The sequence below is a fragment of the Corvus kubaryi genome, unplaced genomic scaffold, assembly GCF_017639235.1.
Source record: "Corvus kubaryi isolate FWS band 111438036 unplaced genomic scaffold, C.kubaryi_AGA036_p1.0 138, whole genome shotgun sequence".
Taxonomy (NCBI): domain Eukaryota; kingdom Metazoa; phylum Chordata; class Aves; order Passeriformes; family Corvidae; genus Corvus; species Corvus kubaryi.
The window spans coordinates 4330638-4346855 of record NW_024580672.1 but is presented as its reverse complement, the minus strand read 5'-3'; the positions used below and the strand labels follow the sequence as shown (position 1 = coordinate 4346855).

The 16218-nt window shown below is 46.9% G+C and overlaps 1 protein-coding gene across 5 annotated transcripts in view; it reads right to left on the bottom strand.

Annotated features, from left to right (window-relative positions):
• Positions 1-11162, bottom strand: part of LOC121659958 — a 31554-nt gene extending 20392 nt beyond the window's left edge. Inside the window, exons 1-2 of one of the 5 annotated variants that reach the window (XR_006014517.1) lie at positions 10952-11162; positions 228-1081 (exon numbers count right to left, since the gene is read on the bottom strand). Coding sequence is in view for 4 of the 5 variants with exons in the window: in XM_042018748.1 (XP_041874682.1) it covers positions 228-1081; positions 10952-11000 (903 nt within the window). In the remaining variant the exon portion in view is untranslated. Of the gene's footprint in view, positions 1-227; positions 1082-10725; positions 10834-10951 lie in introns of those variants that run through there. The other 4 variants (XM_042018748.1, XM_042018749.1, XM_042018750.1 and 1 more) reach the window with 4 other exon arrangements.
• Between the last annotated feature and the right edge of the window lie 5056 nt (positions 11163-16218).

Here is a 16218-nt window from a genome sequence, read left to right as displayed (position 1 = left end):
ATTTTGTTATCCTCACCCAGACCTGATATTTACAAATTACTTCAGAATTTTACTGGTATGAAAAGAAATCTTGAAAATCAATTACCATTTTTTACTGCTTAAAACAGTTTCAGGGGAGATACTCTAAACTCACTCAGATGTGTTTAGTTTGTGACAAACAGGACTTGAACACTAACTGGGGTGTTTGGACAGGCCTAGATTTAAGATTCAGTCTAGGTGTTTCTCACCTCACTCAGTCTACAGCATTCATCCATGTATTCATCCAGACTGTCACTTGTAGGGTACTTCTTCAGCTGGTGTTCATGGATCTGAAGGTCTTGCATGCTGCCAAAATTCTCTGGGAAGTTGTCAGCAATTGTCTTTGGCTCTTCTATGGGACCTGGGGTGGAAAGAGTGCTTTCCCTGAAAAGGTCCATCTCTGGGGTAGGTTCCTTTTCTGGACACTGCTTGTCTCCCTGGTCAAAATGTTCATCAGGACTTTCTTCCTGAGGGACGATGAAGTCTTCAAGGGAAGCTGTAGGATCCTGTACAGCATCTGCCTCCTGACTGTAGTAATCAGCTTGCTTTTTGCTCTCTGGATCTTGGAGGCTGACTTTTCTGGCACGTTCTTTACATGTTCTCATTAACTGATGGTCAATTTCAGGAGAAGAAGAAGTGCTAAGCACGCCTGAGTCACAAAACGAGTCTCTGCTGGGAAGGACAAAGCTCTTCTCTGAGCCCGTCGGCGTTGATGGGGAATTAGCACCACTTGGCAACTCAACCCCCGAGTCCTCAGATTCAAATTTGGAGAATCTGTGAAGCCGGCACTTGGACTCGAAGGCACTGAGGTCAGGCAGGGTGGCTACATAGTCAGTGCTTGCCAGGCCATCCACATAATCTGGATCTGCTGGTGCAGCTGCTGCATCTGGACTTCCCAGGCAGTCTGGTGGGAGACTGGTACTGGGAAGATGGGACTCTTCTGTGCAGGCTGTGTCAGCTGGAGCATCTGGGATTAACCCTGGGTTTTGAATTCCTTCATTGCTCAGTATCTTCATGTGTGTTAACACAACTTTGTCCTCAGCAGGTGGGCTCTTCTTACCTGCTTAAAAGAAAACAAGTAGAAGGTCACAGGAGGCTACAAAACGCAGTGTCTAATGCATCCCCTGAGGGATGTGGAATGTAAAACTGCCTGTACCAAGGCGGTAGAGGGGGACAGCCCTAATTTGTTTTCCTTGAGCTATATGAAGCTTTCTTGTCGGCTTTGCTGCAACAAAAGCCGTGTGTTTCATAGCCTCAGAGTCCTTCAGGGGGGCCCATAAAAGCACAGTTCTGATTTGGTAGATAGGTAGAAAACAACAAACGTAGCCAGATGACGTTTTAGTAATTACCTGCATATAGATGGAGAGATGTACATGTTCTTTCAGCCCGATAGACATTAATTTAAGGCTCAAATATTTTCTCTGATTAAATGTATTCTGAACCAGCAGAAAAAAGAGCAAAATAAAATCAGTCTTTCAATGGGCTTAAGTGAATTTTCAGTGGCAACAAGCAATTTGCAAACTCTTTTGTATTTTCTCCAGTATTCTCTGCTCACATACAGGTGACAAAAATCAAGTTCTGATAAGAAAAGCAAATAAGGCACTGTAGATCTTTTTCTTATGGTTTTAGTTATGAAATAATATTTTTAAGTGAACTCTTACCTTATTCATAAAGACAAAAGAGATGGGGGCAGTCTTGTTCAAGAGCTTTTTGCACATGGACAAAGAGGACTTGTTTTCAAATCACAATTATTTTACACAGTAATGTGATAGAACAGTCTCTGGATCAAAGGCTGATCTTCAGGAGGCAAAGATCTGCCCCCAGGTTTTTCTTACTGTTTTTCTGACTATAATATTTCATAGTGCAAACTTCTGGATCATGATGGTACGAGAGCCAGTGTGAAAGTTCTGCATCTACCCTTTAGCAAACTACAAATCTCAGTTCCAAATACGTATGTTTGTGGATTTGGAACAGGGAATTGATGCAGAACAAAACTTCAGTTTCTCTGGTATTTCCTCCCTTATTTAGTGCCTGACCCAGAGCACCTCAGAGGGCTACAATGCATGCACTTTTCTGGATGTCTTACTTTCTACTTAATTCCCCTCTTCTATTTCTTTTTGCCTGAATCAAACCATCAGCACCTTCGCAAACTCGCTCCCAGAGATGTAACTGTCCCTAGGTAGGCAGGAAAGCCTGGGATCCACCCCACCAGTGGTGGATCATGGAGAGCCCTGCTGTGCAGTTCTCCTTCACAGCAACCCAAGAAGCTCTGAATTTCAGAAATAACCCATTTTCCAGCTTTATCTCCTCCAGCTTGCTTTCTGCAATGCACTCAGACAAGGGAGACTTTTACTCATTAAGGCCAAGCTAACTCTTACATGGATCATTTTCTACTTTATTTGAATTCCCTTCATTTGATCTTGAGAATTTCCTGGGATACCACTGAAACATGCTCTTTGCTGTTCACAGACACCCACTGATTTAATATTTTATACTGGATTTTCATAAAGGGCAGTGAATGATAAATAATCTGATGGGCTTTTTGTGGCACATAGCGCTAATACCCCTTATATAAGATTTGTTTATCATATACAGAATTGCAGTGCCTCCCTTAGTGGGATTCACAGGCATCTTCCCAGTGCAAAGAGCCATGTTTGGGACAGTCAGTGCCAGACCTCAGCAATACAACACCAGGATGTTCCTGTGGTGGGGAGCAAGAAAAAGACATTGCCCTGGAAAGCTCTTCAGGAGCTGCCTGTGCTGGGCTGTGTTGTTATTCTTCCACTTTCGGGATAAGCATGAGGAACCCTGAACTGAGGACAGGGAACAGGGTGGCTGGTCTGCAGCTTCACACACAGCAAAACACCAGCTGTAAGAGGAAGCTGTGTGCCAGGTCTTGGAAGGAGGAGGTGGAACTGAGTCACTTTGATTTGGAGTCAAGAGGATCTACCTGCTCAGCTGCAAACACCTCTTGGCATCGAGAGACAAAACTTTGCATCTTCATGAAAAGTACAAGGCTTACAGGCTCTTCTGATGGCATCACTACCCCAGCTGGCCAAAAAACCCACTGAGAGTCAGGAGGAGAGCAGTTGCATTCCTGCAATTATTTTTAAGAACAAACCATACAGCTGTCACTCTTACCAGGAATTACTATATGCAATGATAGTTCCTTGCCACAGACTGATTGCTTTCACTTATTAATCATGCCATGCTTTCCTTTGACTGGAGATTCTCTCACTTCTTTCAATCTGCCCCTTTTTTTTCTTGCTTAACTGGTTTCACCCTGGCCTACACAAATATTTCTTTGTCTAAAATCAGGAAGCAGCATATTAAAATGAGGTCTTGCTACTTACAGAAGGAGATGTCAGATGCTTTAATGCGTATCTTTTATGACTACAAAAGCTGCAATGTGAACAAGAAGGTTTGGCTGGAGTAGAAAAAGTAGGAAATAAGATGAAATCTTTGACCCTCTGTGGGATGGCTGCCTTGATGCCAACAACAGTTCTTTGCTCTCCCCTTACTGTGATCACTAGCAACATGTTTCACAAAAATTGTTTATCTGTTCTAGGCTGCAAACCATTGCTGTCAGCACTATCAGGTCCTGCTAACCACAGTGTTTGAGCATTTCTGATTTATTCTTCCAACACCCCGTGATGATGCAAAATGTTATCATCCCCCTACCACAAGATCAGAATAGTGGCAAAGGACAACAGGATTTTGCAACACACTTAGGTATCTCGTCCTCATTCATTCAATAATACTTTCCTGTGGTCAGTGAAGTCATCTGTGCTACAGCAGAAAGACCTCCAGTGATTAAGGCAGTGACCTGAAACTCAAGTTATTCTTGCTGCACCTCACTGACAGAACAGTCTCTCTTCTTCCTGTTAGCTAGATTACAGAATCTAAACCGTGGGGCTTCCAACAAGCAGATTGTTCCTGCTACAGATCTCAAAAGAGGCATACAAAACCACTCAGCTCTTTCAAGCATACGGCTAACAAACATCAGAATGGCGCAATTAAAGCTCATCTGCGCAATTACAAAAAAAAGTGACCCAGACCCTCAGCTGCTATAAATTAACTTATTTCCAGGGCCCTTAACAGAACTGTGTCAGCTAATTTTGGTTGAGGGCTTGGCCTCTAAGTGCTTTGTTCAGCAATACCAGGGGCCCTGAGTAAAGCAAGGAAGTAAGATAGCTCCTGCCTGGTACTGGAGGGAGCGTGCTGCAGGGGTATGGTTACAAACACTCCCGCACAGACACTTCTGAAAGGAGGTGTGAAGAACTTCAGAGACCTGAACGGTGGCATTAACAATGGTAAGATGTATTTACTTGCGCTGGAGGCCAGCCAGATTTCACACTGCTGTTCCTGGGAATTCAGCCAAGATTTTTGTTGTTGTTTTTTGTTTCTTTTCCCCTGGACTGATTTTCTACACCCCTCCGGGGTGGGGGTAAGGTAGCAAATGCTGTAGCTTTTAGGAAGCTGGCTGGTACGCTGGTGTGGCAGCCAGGGAAGGAGTGGAGTTTCGTGTGTGTGCTTCAGAATCAGTACAGGTTCCTGAAACATCTTCAACATGTGTGCCCAAGCCAAACATTGTCTCAGGTTAGCTTGTGCTACTTGCCTAATAGCTCTCTCAAAGAGTTATATGGCTCTGTAATCACCCTAGAGATGAACAGAGTTCCCTGGATTGAAATCCATGCCTGTAAGTGATGGTAAGTGATCATGTGTAGCCTTGGGAAGATGGGTTTCCTGTTCCTGTAAAGCTGGAGAATCAGACTGGTTCCTAGCTCACAAGGAGGTGGTGACAGTGAACTAGCTAATACCTGAAGGTAACTAGTAGGGAGTGAACGGAATGGATGTGTCCCACCTAAGTCTCTAGAACTTTGCATCATTTCTGAATTGTTTCCTAGGATATTTCTATGTTGCAGTTAGCATAGCCTAATAGAGAAACTTAAATCTTTCAAAGGTAAATACCCTCCCATCAGCTCCTGTCCCAAGGCTTCCCTTTCTTGGGACTTTTCAGTCCAACTGCATTTTTCCAGTTGCACAATAACTAGCAGCTGCCAGGACTCAGCCTGGCATATTAGTACAGAGATCTCTGAACAGGAGAAGGAGAGCAGATACCTAAACATAAAATTACTTTCAAGCAATTTCTTTATCCCAAGTAAGTTGGATGCATGAGATGAACTCAAACAACTGCCCAGGCAAAACTCCTATGCATTTCCAGTCCTACTCAAGCCCAATTCCAGCAAAAGCTCCCACCTTTCTAGTAAACCAAGCCAAAGTCTATATCCAAATCCCTGTGCTCCAAAGTACAGAAACCCATGTTTGATTTTTTTTTCTTTTCTGCATCTATGCCTGTGGCTCAAAGGTGTGTTTCACTGGCAATTCCTTCAGCACAAGACCTGTTAAGCTCTGCTACATCCCCGAGAGGGTCCTTGGCCTCTGATGCACTGACTTAAGTATCCTAGCACATGGTCTTCTCATGTATGCAACTAATGGAAGCGCTGGTGGACAGGAAGAGGTCAGGCTGGCAGTGGAATGAGTGTTGCTACTGGCGGTAGAGAGACATGCCATACCAGCACTGCCCTTTCTTGTTCTCCTCCCTTCCAGTCTCTGCCCACCTGTCTCCTCAAAATGTTCATCCTGATTTGTAGGCTACTTGGCATTGGGAGAATCTCTGTTAAACATGGCACAACTGGAGCCAAAGCTTTGCCTGTCTCCATCTGCCACTATCTTACAAAGGACAGGAGAGTTAGAGCCATGGCAGTCTTCTGCTTGTCCCCAGAACTGCTGCAAGGTCCATGTGCACAGCAAACCCATCCACAGTGGGTGGTGCTGGCAGGCTTGTGCAGGGTGAACAGCTCAGAGTTACTTAGAGAATCTATTCCTCTCCCCACTACTCTCTGCCACATCCTGCACATGGAACATCCTGCACACTGCAGTTCATAAGGCCAGTACTTTCCAAATTTACTGTGCCGCCAAAAATAAAGGGCATCACCAATGACTTGGGTTGCTGGAGTAGCAGGGACTTTGCACAGCTGCCCTGCAAAGGAAGACCAAAGTCAAACACATCACTCCTACCAATCTACTTAGCCCTGAGTGCAGGAGCGAGGTGCACATGCAAAGTGCCAGAAAAGGTTTTTCAGCATCCTGTAGAGGACACAGCCTGCCTAGTAACTCCCCTTGGCTCCAGCTGTGCCAAGGATTAAACCCTACCATGCAGGACTGGTTCTGTGATGTGGCTGTGGCCTCCAAGTAACAGACTAAGAGATCATTTTTGCCTTTTGAAGAATTATTAGGTAGTAGTGAGTAGTGCACTGGAGTCAAACACATGACCTAGAAATGAAAGGCTGCCTCTCCCATTCAGTCCTTGCATTCCCTCATTTTCCTTCCTTCCCTGACAAAAAAACTGCCTTAGTTCTGTCACTGTGCCACATTCTCTAGCACTGCTGGCAGTACGGCTCAGGTGGTATTTCCCTTTCATTTCAAAGAGGTGGGGTTTTTTCTCACCAATGATGAGGTCTCAATTTCCCAGCATTTAAGAGAGAAGGGGTCACTTCCTTTCTGAAACAATAGGCATTTTTTGCTGATGACTTTTCCCCCTTGTGTGCTGAGAGGTGGGGCTGGGCGCTGGGGCTGTGCTGGCACCTCCTCAGCAGCCCCCACGGAGAGCCTGCGGGAGCCGTGTCACCTCCCTGGCTGGGAAAGAGCTGTCCCTTGCATAGCCCTGTGGACTCAGGCAGGCGCTGCATGGACAGGACCTCAGTGCTCACAAGGATTGAATTACTCTTACGCTTTCAAAAAACCCAAACCAACCCAAAACCCAAAAAAAGTCCCCACCCCAAAAAATGAGTAACCCTCAGTGAGAAAAACCTATCTCCACACGGCTTTGCCATGGATTTCCACGGGGTGGGGATCTCCCGACTACCTGGCGCTTTGTTGATCCCAGTCCTGGCAATGGCAGAGGTGCTGCTGGTCACCAAAAGTCTGCAAACTGTCTGCCTTCCCAATGCTTTTCAAGCAATGCAAGCTGAGTGTGCTGCTGGATCTTGGGCTGCCCAATCTGCGCAAGGCTTCTCCTAAATAATTAGGACAATCATGAGCTGAAAAACTTATATGGAAAGCTTATCGCAGGGTCTGGTATCTTCAATGCACCAGTTACAATTATCTACAACAGCAGAAACTTGTGAAGATTTGAAAATCACTGCCATAGGAAAGGTGGGAGGGGTTGTTGTTTTGTTTTGCTTGGTTTGCTTGTTGTTTTGGGTTTTTTTTACTGGAGCTGTGACTGAAAAATTCACATGCTCCCATGCTGTAACAATATTTGTATGATGAGACCCGATTCTCGAAACTTCAATTTATTCAACTGGAGAAGTGAAATGCATGTGGATTTCACGAATGTACACATACAAATTGATTTGCTCAAAATGTTGAATGCAAAGGAATAGTTATGACAAAGCTGAGATTTCAGATAGTCCTTGAACAAAAAGCAAAGTACTTAGATCTTTTGGCTCCAAGGTGGTCTCTAGTCTCAATGATAGTTAAGCATGTGAAGTTCCTTAGGATCCTAGTTTGGTAATATAATGTGACCAGAAATGTTACAGGTCCCACAGCTGCAGCTGGTAATGATAAGTCCATATAAAGTAGATGCCGAGAGAAAGATAACAGGGTTCAAGGACTCTGACTGAGGAGACATTAATTGCTTTAGTAGTCACGTTTTTAAAAAGAGGAGATAATTATAGCTCTTTTCAAGCATTTGAGGAGGAATGAGAGGGAGATTGATTGTTTACTGATTGATATAGTTGGGTGAAGTAAAGAGGAAATGGATTTCCAAGTAGAGAGGCCACTTGACACTTTTACAGCTTGCTCCTATTCATTCCAAGTGACCTGTGAAGCTTTCGAAACCAAACGACAGGTCTGATAGATTAGTGACCTCTGGCAGAAAGTCCCGGGGCACAGCAGGTCCCCCTCAGACCACCTGGTTTATCAGTTACTTGTGTAGGCTGCCAGTCACCAGTTTTTAGACCAACACCTGACCCTGTGCATAGCACCAGCGAAAGCGCTGCTCCCACTCATCTCTGCATTTACCCTGCAACTTATTTCTTTGTATCTATGATCCAGTGGGAAAACCAGGCCAAGGATAATTTCGGTTAACAAGGATCAGTGCCCAGCTCTGCAAAGTAACTAGTCATGGTGGCTGGGGGAGGGAAGAGGTTCAGCTCCTACAATCACCTGTGGGCTTATTTGTGAGATTTTTTGTCAGGGAGATGACAGCTGTCACTAAAGACCTGCAAATCCTTCTCCTTTGAAATTCCCATGTGTTCCTCCAGGAGAAAGGTTCAAAATCTTACATAAAGGCAACAGTGCTTTCATGAGCAGCCCTGTATAACAGCAAAAGATTATTTAGCACAGAGCTCACTGATGTGTTTGAGCAGAAAATTAAAACAGTAGAAACAAATATATCACACATTGGCAAAAACTGTCTGATTTTGATCTTTTCCTTGTACATCTGATCTGCAGGCTGCCTTACATTAGAGAGAATTATTCAGCCAGAAATTAACTAGGAGACAGGAGGCCCTTTGGAAGGATGGGACATGCCCCCCAGGGATGACAGGTATGTAGTAATTCAGGTTTTATTGCCTATAATTAAGCTTGGATAAACAACTGTTCAATAGCCCCAAAGACCAAGGCCGTTTAGACACCAGTGCTTCAACTGAAGCCAAAGGAACTCGAGAATTGTGTTAGAAAGGTCAGTGTTAATACATTCTCCTTGAGCAGTCATTGCTGTCCCTTGGCAAAACCCTGGAGAGCTGCTTCTGCTCCAACAAGGTAGCACTGGACAGGTGTAACCATACCCTTGTGTGTCTGAAATCTTTTATAGTTGCAGTGAGAATGGTGATGGTTTTTGGGGTTGTTGCACTTGCTGGGGCCACACAGGGCCCTTGGTGAAATGATGAGGAGATGGTGGTGATGCAGAGTGATTCTGTAACTGCAGTAAACTGAACCTGCAGGTACAGGAGGTCCTTGCCACCCTGATACTTCTGCTTTAACAGCCCCCTCAGGGAGGAGGAAGGCAACATCCAGCCTAAATCCCTGTTACTGAGCTGCCACTTGAACAAACCTTTTTTTTTCTAGTTTATATTCTCTATCTTAAGTTGCTGTTGGAGGTGCAACTTTTAAGTCCCTGCCACAAAGATTTCAAGAAAGAGCCAAGAATGCTCTTTCTGAATAGAGATGGGGTCCAAATCAGGACGCATATAATATTTGGTGCCTTTTTTAGCTGAGGTGATTAGAGAGTGCTGTTTCTTATTTGGAGAAATTCTAGCTGAACATCTTTTTGATCCCTTGGTGCTCTGTATAAGTGTTCCCCCACCAAAGCTTTCACCTACCCCATTAAAATTCTGCTGTGTCTGGGTGGTGAGAGACACTTCCATGTGGAAGAGCAAGCTTCTTTTTGCCTCCTAACCCTGTCATCAGGTTTGCACTATATATCATGGAGGAAACATGTTCATGGTCAAATTACATCCAGGGCAAAAAGGACCAGTTTCCACCATACTGTAAAAGACTCCTCAACCACCCTTCACATCTTATGGAGATACTGGCATGTTCTCACAGCAGCATTGCTCTAGAGCCCTTTGTGTTGTTGGGTAGCAGCTTCCAGACTGAACCCAGGCAGAGAAACCTGCTTCAGCAGCCTTGCTGGCAACAGTGCCCAGCAGTTACCTGCTAGGGCACCTCAGAGAGACTCCAGCTCACACTGAGCTCTAAGTAGCTGCCCCAGACCAGGATAGCTGGGAAGCACAATCCAAGCAGAGAGTACCTGAGTGGATGCTCAAGAATGTGGCAGCTCTGATGGGAACAATTGCTGCAAGCAATCCAAGGAGACAGAAGTTTGGCATAGGGATGCAAAATCAGGACCCCAGCAGGTATAATCGAAATACAGTGTTTTGCAACATTTTTACCGTCCTGCTGTTGCACCTGCACACTACATTTACACTCTGACAAACCCTCTCTGTAGCCAGCTCCATGCCAAGCAAACCAGCCCAGTGCAGTGATGCCAATGAGACAGAACCTGCCGATCTTGTTTACAACTGCCACAAACCAAGCTAAGCGGTAAACAGGGATGCTAAGAGAATTCTGCTACATGGGGCTTGTGATCCTGCAGCTGATCCTGCAGCTCTGGCTAAGGAATAAAACAGTGACCCCATTATGCCTGAAAAAGGGATACTGAGACCACAAAATCTGTTTGCACAACAGGCTTAAAAAGTTACAGGTGATCAACTGCAGGACCACAGCCAGAGTCACCTCATCTGCACAGGAGGGAGCAAGTAAAACACTTCGAACCCGAGACAATCCCTGCAGGATGGGGATGCAGTAGCCTAGGAAGCAAGGCGATGTCCATCGCCCGCGCCGTGACGGGCGGAGGGCAGCCCCGACCCGCCTCACGGTGGTGCCGGACCCGCGCGATGCCGGGAGCAGCCGCTCCGGTGGGTGCCGGTCCCTGGGCAGCACGGATCGGTCGGAGCCACAGTGCTCCCGTCTCCCCTGCTTCTCTCTCCCAAGCTTTGCCACGCTTACCAAGGCGAAATAAGTCCATTTTAAGAGGAAATCAAACCGGTTCCTAAAGCACGGTCTTTGTCCCCGCCGGCCCCGGGGCTGACGGGCCGGAGGCTGAAGCGAGAGGGGACGCGCTTCTGGCAGCCTTACCTGCGAGGGGACAGAGGCAGCCGGAGAGCAGCGAGCGCAGCATGGGGCCGGGGCGGCAGCGGCGCGGTGCCCGTCCGGCGGGGCCCGGGAGCAGGGCGGGCCGGGATGGGCTTGTCCTAAGTATCGTCTGCGCGGCCGCGGAGGGGAAGGAAGGGGGTGGCGGGGGTGCGGGTTTGGGGAGGTGTTGGCAGCCGCCGGCTGGCCCCGGGGGGGGCGGCGGACTCACCTCTCTTCCAGGGCGCTCCCAGGGTGAAGCTCCGATGCCAGCCGAACATCCCGGCGGCAGCAGCCGCCCTCAGGGGCGGGCGGGGCACGGGGACGGGGGTGCCATCGCTGCCGACCCTCCCCGAGCTGCTGCGCGTCCCCCGGCGAGCGGGCCCGGGCCCGGGCTAGGGCATGGCGGGGGCAGCGCGGAGCGGGCAGCGCTGCCGGCGCGGAGGCTGCGGAGCGGCGGGCGGGCGCCCGGCCAGCAGTGACTTATAAAGGGAGCAGCCCAGAGGAATGTATCTCCTGTGGCTGATAAGCCCAGATGACTGGAGGGGTTTGAACTACCTTTGCAACCCCTGGAGCAGAGAGGGGGAGAGAGGAAAAAAAGGACAGGAGAGAAGAAAAAGAAAAATATTTCAGCACTTGCATAATATCAATAAACAACTCCCCTCTCTAGTGGCAGGGAAGGCTGGAATGTTTAGGGCGGGGACGAGAGAGAGTAGGAGAGTAGAGTGGGTTTGTTGGTTGTTTGGGGTTTTTTTTTTTCTTTTCAGGTTTTTTCTTATTCTCTATTTAAATTGCATGTTATGTGTTTACAATGCAAAACTGCCTTGGTTGTCACTGGCGATGCAGACTATGGGTAAGAAGGGTAAGAACGAAGTGTCAGGACTGTCCTGGGTGCAAACTCCCATGGGCAGATTCGCAGTGTCACCCAACTGGAGTGAACTCCCAACGTGCAAGCCAGGCGTGAAGTGTTCTGGGATGCCCTAGGCACAGTTGAGCCCACTGGAGTGTTGTCCTGGGAAACGTGTGGGAAGTTACTCCTAGGCTAGGTTTGAAGAGTACAAGTTCCCTACAACAAGCGGGGTCTCTGCTTGCTAAGAGAGCACCAGTCCCTGTATGGCTCCCCCATCCAGACTTCTGCTGACATGAGCACTCTCAGAAGAAAATGTGCTGCTCCACCGGTTAAACCGGCCTAATTCAGTGGGCTTCAGCTGTCCATAGGATCAGTGGCCCCAAGGAGATCACAGAGCCAGTGGTGCTACAAATGCAATGAGAAACTGAGTGAGAGGTGAGCTGTCAGGGGAGATCAGTCCAGCTGCTCCATTGCTCTGCAGGTGCCAGCCCTCCTGTGCCTCTGCAACACACACTTCAGGCCAAGTATCAACTAAAGTGAATTCACTTTTTGGTATAGCAGTCACTGGAGTTTGCTGATTGGCACCAGCCACAATTTAAAGATAGGGTGTCTAACTGGCCCCTTTTCCCACCACATTGCTCTTGTATTTAATTATTAATTGCTCCCAAATTTGTGTCATCCAACAAAAGACATCCTTTCTCCCCAGGCTGGGAGGATTTTACTGCTCCCCCCTTTCCTCCCACTGCTGTGAGACAGAGTTTTTTTGGGCTGCATCTGATTTCCTTGAAACACTCCAGGTACTCACTGCACCCAGTGCCTATTCCTGTTTTTCTGGGAAACCAAAGAGTGTGGTTTGTTGTGTGGACAGAGCCAGGTTCTTCTTTGGCCTGGTGAGAAGGAAAGCTGTAGGTTCTGAAGGAGGTTCCTGTTTCCTGCACTGAGACAGTGCTGTGGTTAGTGCTGTGTGCTTGGTGTGTGACATGCTGCTGTGCTGTACCCATGCAACCAGCTCAGGCTCCCCTCTCGGCTCCCAGCTGCAGTGCACAGACTTAAATTATTAGAGCAGCAAGAGACTTGTTACAGATGCCTTAGCATGAATTCAACAGCACAGCCAAGGGAATTCTGGGGACAAAGTATCAGCCTCTCACCTTCAGCTCTGCTGCCCATACACCATTGCGCTCTCCTTTCTTCTTGCCATTAAGCTCCATTGTTTTGTACACTGCTGAGCACACTCCTATACTACCTAGAGGCTCTTTTTTTTTAATAACTAGTTTGGAGAAGAAGAAAAGCTACAATGCTGATGTTTGTAAATAGCTGCAACCCAAAGTGTTCTGAAAAGTATCTAATTTGTAGTAAGCAAAGTGTTTGATGCTGTCAGAAATCTAAGTTCCTAAGGAGTCTCAAGCTGGCTGTTTCTAAGCTTGGTTTACCCCCTTGTGTTCAACAAATGCTTGAGGCCAACAGAAATGACTGTGTTACCAAACATAATAAATAAAACAACCCACTGACAGTAAGCTTTTGAACAAGAATAAAATATCCCCTGGAATGTGTACAAGACAAGTACTCTAGCCCTGGGCTAGGGCAAACATGGAATGAAAATGCCTGGCAATGAGCACAAGACTTTAATGCTCTAGGTACTCTCACAAGAGTGTGTGTGTATGAAACTGATAATTAAATTGGAAATGCCCTGTGTTGACACAATATATGACAATGTTCAGAGTCTAAAGGGCTCCAGAAAGCTGTTGTTAGTTGTTGTCTGTGATTATTTTTGTCTACTCTTGAAAAGTTTTAGTAGCATGACTGTTTTTTATGTATTTTTTCAACTCAGGTTTATTTGCTATATTAGCATCAAGATGTTTTACACTTGAATAGCTTAGCACTGAATCAGGAAAAAGCATTAGCATGCTTAGGGCTTTTGTGCCAGTGTAAATGCATCTACCTGACGGGAGATATTACCATTTTGTTTATATTATGAACAGCAGTGAAACCTTCCAAAGGGTGGACACCGCCAATTCCAGCCCTCATCAAAAACAGCCAACAGGCAAGAAACGAAAGTGATGCTTGGTTTTGGTGTCCGAGCTAGCAAAAAGTGCAGAAAAGGGAAACTGATTATGAATGTGCTTTTGTCTAAACCTTGTGAACACCCTTGACATGGGAAAGGTCATATTACTTGTGTATATTGAGCCCAGTTGCTGCTGTAGTACAACAAGAAAGGAAAGATGCCTCTATCCTGCAGTTTCATCTCGTCTGGCAGTGAAAGTGTTGCCAGATCTCACCACTTAATTGGGAGTTTTGAGGAAGATTGACTCCTTTTCCTTAAAGTCCATCTCGTTAGTGAGGGGAGCGTGGGGTGCTGGGGTTGAGCTGTACATTGCTGTCCTGGGGCAGAGCACAAGGCTAGGGAGGAACCAGCCAGGCAGAGAAATGAGCTGGGGCCACATCACCAGGTGCCCTGTGACTTTTGGCCCACACTACATCTGCCCTTTTCCTGCAGCTGCCAGTCCTTGTGCTGGGTCTCCTTCCCATTCACCCATGTGCTGAGAGTGTGGGATGGGTTCTCCAAATCTTAACTGGGCAGGAAATTCCCTCTTGAGCTGCAGAGGATGTAACAGGAAGAGGAAGAACCTCTTAGTCAGCACCAGCTTCGTTTTTGATGGATGCATCAATTTCCTCAGTCATGAGAAAACTCTCCACCCAAAGAAGTCCACAAGTGTGGAAAGTTGTCGTGTCTCTGGATCCCTTGGGTGTTACAGCTGCATCCTATGTTTCTTGTCATCTTTGTCAACTTGGAGCTTGTGGGAAGCATCTTCAGAGCAGAGGGTACTTCCCTACTGTGGAGAAGTCAGGCACAAGCTCACCGGCAGCTACTCACGCCAAGGCGGGTGGCTGAGGGGGTTGGGCAAGGTCTGTTTGTACTACAGTTCCTAAGCTAGGCACCTGTAAAGCAAGAGAGATGTATTTAGTAGTGACTCCTAAAACTCTTGTGTTCTTTGGGCCATTGTGTTGTTCCCTCATGCCCCAATTACTACTGTGCAATCCCAGATCTTCCATTAAAATGACTGTTACAGTGTCCATTGAGATGCTCTGCAGCTGCAAAGGAGGATGCCTGTCAAATGTGAGCCTTGTTTCAAAAAACTCCCCAGGAGCCAAATTATGCAGTAGCAGGACAGATCCCTGAGCAGATGCAGCTCTGCACAGGTGAGCTCTCCTGGCTGGGAGAGGTGTTCCTCTACTGTTTGGCTTTAGGCATGCCCCACATGAAAATAACTTCACCTCCTTCTGCCACAGCTTGTCTGGGAGAGCAGGATTTTTGCAAGTAGTTTCAGGGCCCATCTTCTTTAAGTTGTGCAGCCCCCAAAGCACAGGATTTCTCATGCATGTAAGAAGTCTCTCCACCTGGTGTGAAGTATTTGTGGTGACGAAAAACACATTCCAGTATTACTGTCACTGTGGTTTTCACACTGAAGCACACAATGAAATAACTGTCAACTTTTCATCATACATATATATTGGACCTTGTTTTCCATCCCATTCCCTGATCCCTTAGTTAAAGGCTGGATCTGGACAGATTGCTTGATTACCTCCTGGTTTGGTTTGTACACCTGCAGTGTGGCACAAAAGGACTCTGTGCAATGCAATCACCTTTTTGACTTAAATATCTTTTCTTTCACTCTGGTACAAGCAAGGTTTTGGGATGTAGCAGGCAGAGGGACACTGGATATCTGTGTGACAGTGTGGGAAAAGGGGTGTATTTAATGCTGTGTTATGGGGGCGCTCCCCAGCAGCAGAGAAATGACAGGGAGGATATGTTCTGTGCAGCATCCATCAGGGTTGGTTTGGACCTGTCCCCGGTGGATGACTGTATGGGGTTTTTCTCTTTTTTAGGTTTTAGCTGCCTTTGCCTGGTCGGCCATACCAGCAGCACAGTATTAATGTCATGTAAGCGAGGACTTGCAGCACCTTCTGCATGAGGGTGTCAGTCTGGAGGCAGCGTGGGGCTGTTGCCTTGCAGAGCCTGGTGCCAGGCAGGGTGCCTGTGGGCATGGCTCAGGGGAGCCCATGCTGCCTCAGCCAGCAGCCCCTCACAGGAGGAACAGGTCAAGGGGAAAAAAAGAGGTGTGGGTTCCAAGAGGAATTGCATGACATTTGCATTCCTGTAAACGGAAGTTTCCAGAAGACTCCAGCTTCCTGTGAAATGGTTCTCTTGCTAACTTGGCAGTGGCCTGCATGTGTACAGCTTGTCCAGGTGAAGGTTTGGGGTCACATAAGAGGAAGTTGTTTCACTGCAGTGCACTTATGGTGCAAAAAATAGCTCCTTGGGTAGTGAGCAGCTCTTGACTCTGTTAGAGGTAATGTGTTAACTCCTGCAAATCTTGTGTCTTGTTCCAGACACTTGTCTTAAATACATTTCAGTTTTTGTTCTTCCTTCAGGGCATCTGATATACTCAATTCACACTTATTAACACTTAATACTCAAAATGAGCAAACCCTGTCTGTACAAGCAAAACCCTTTTGCATCTTCTCTGCCTCTCTTATGGATGCTGCTGCCCCAGGCAATTCCCCAAACAGAGCAGGAGAAAAAGCTGCCACCTAGCTCAGTACTAGTTCTGCTTGTTGGTGTGTCCACCAGCCTTTTCAGAGCAGAGAAG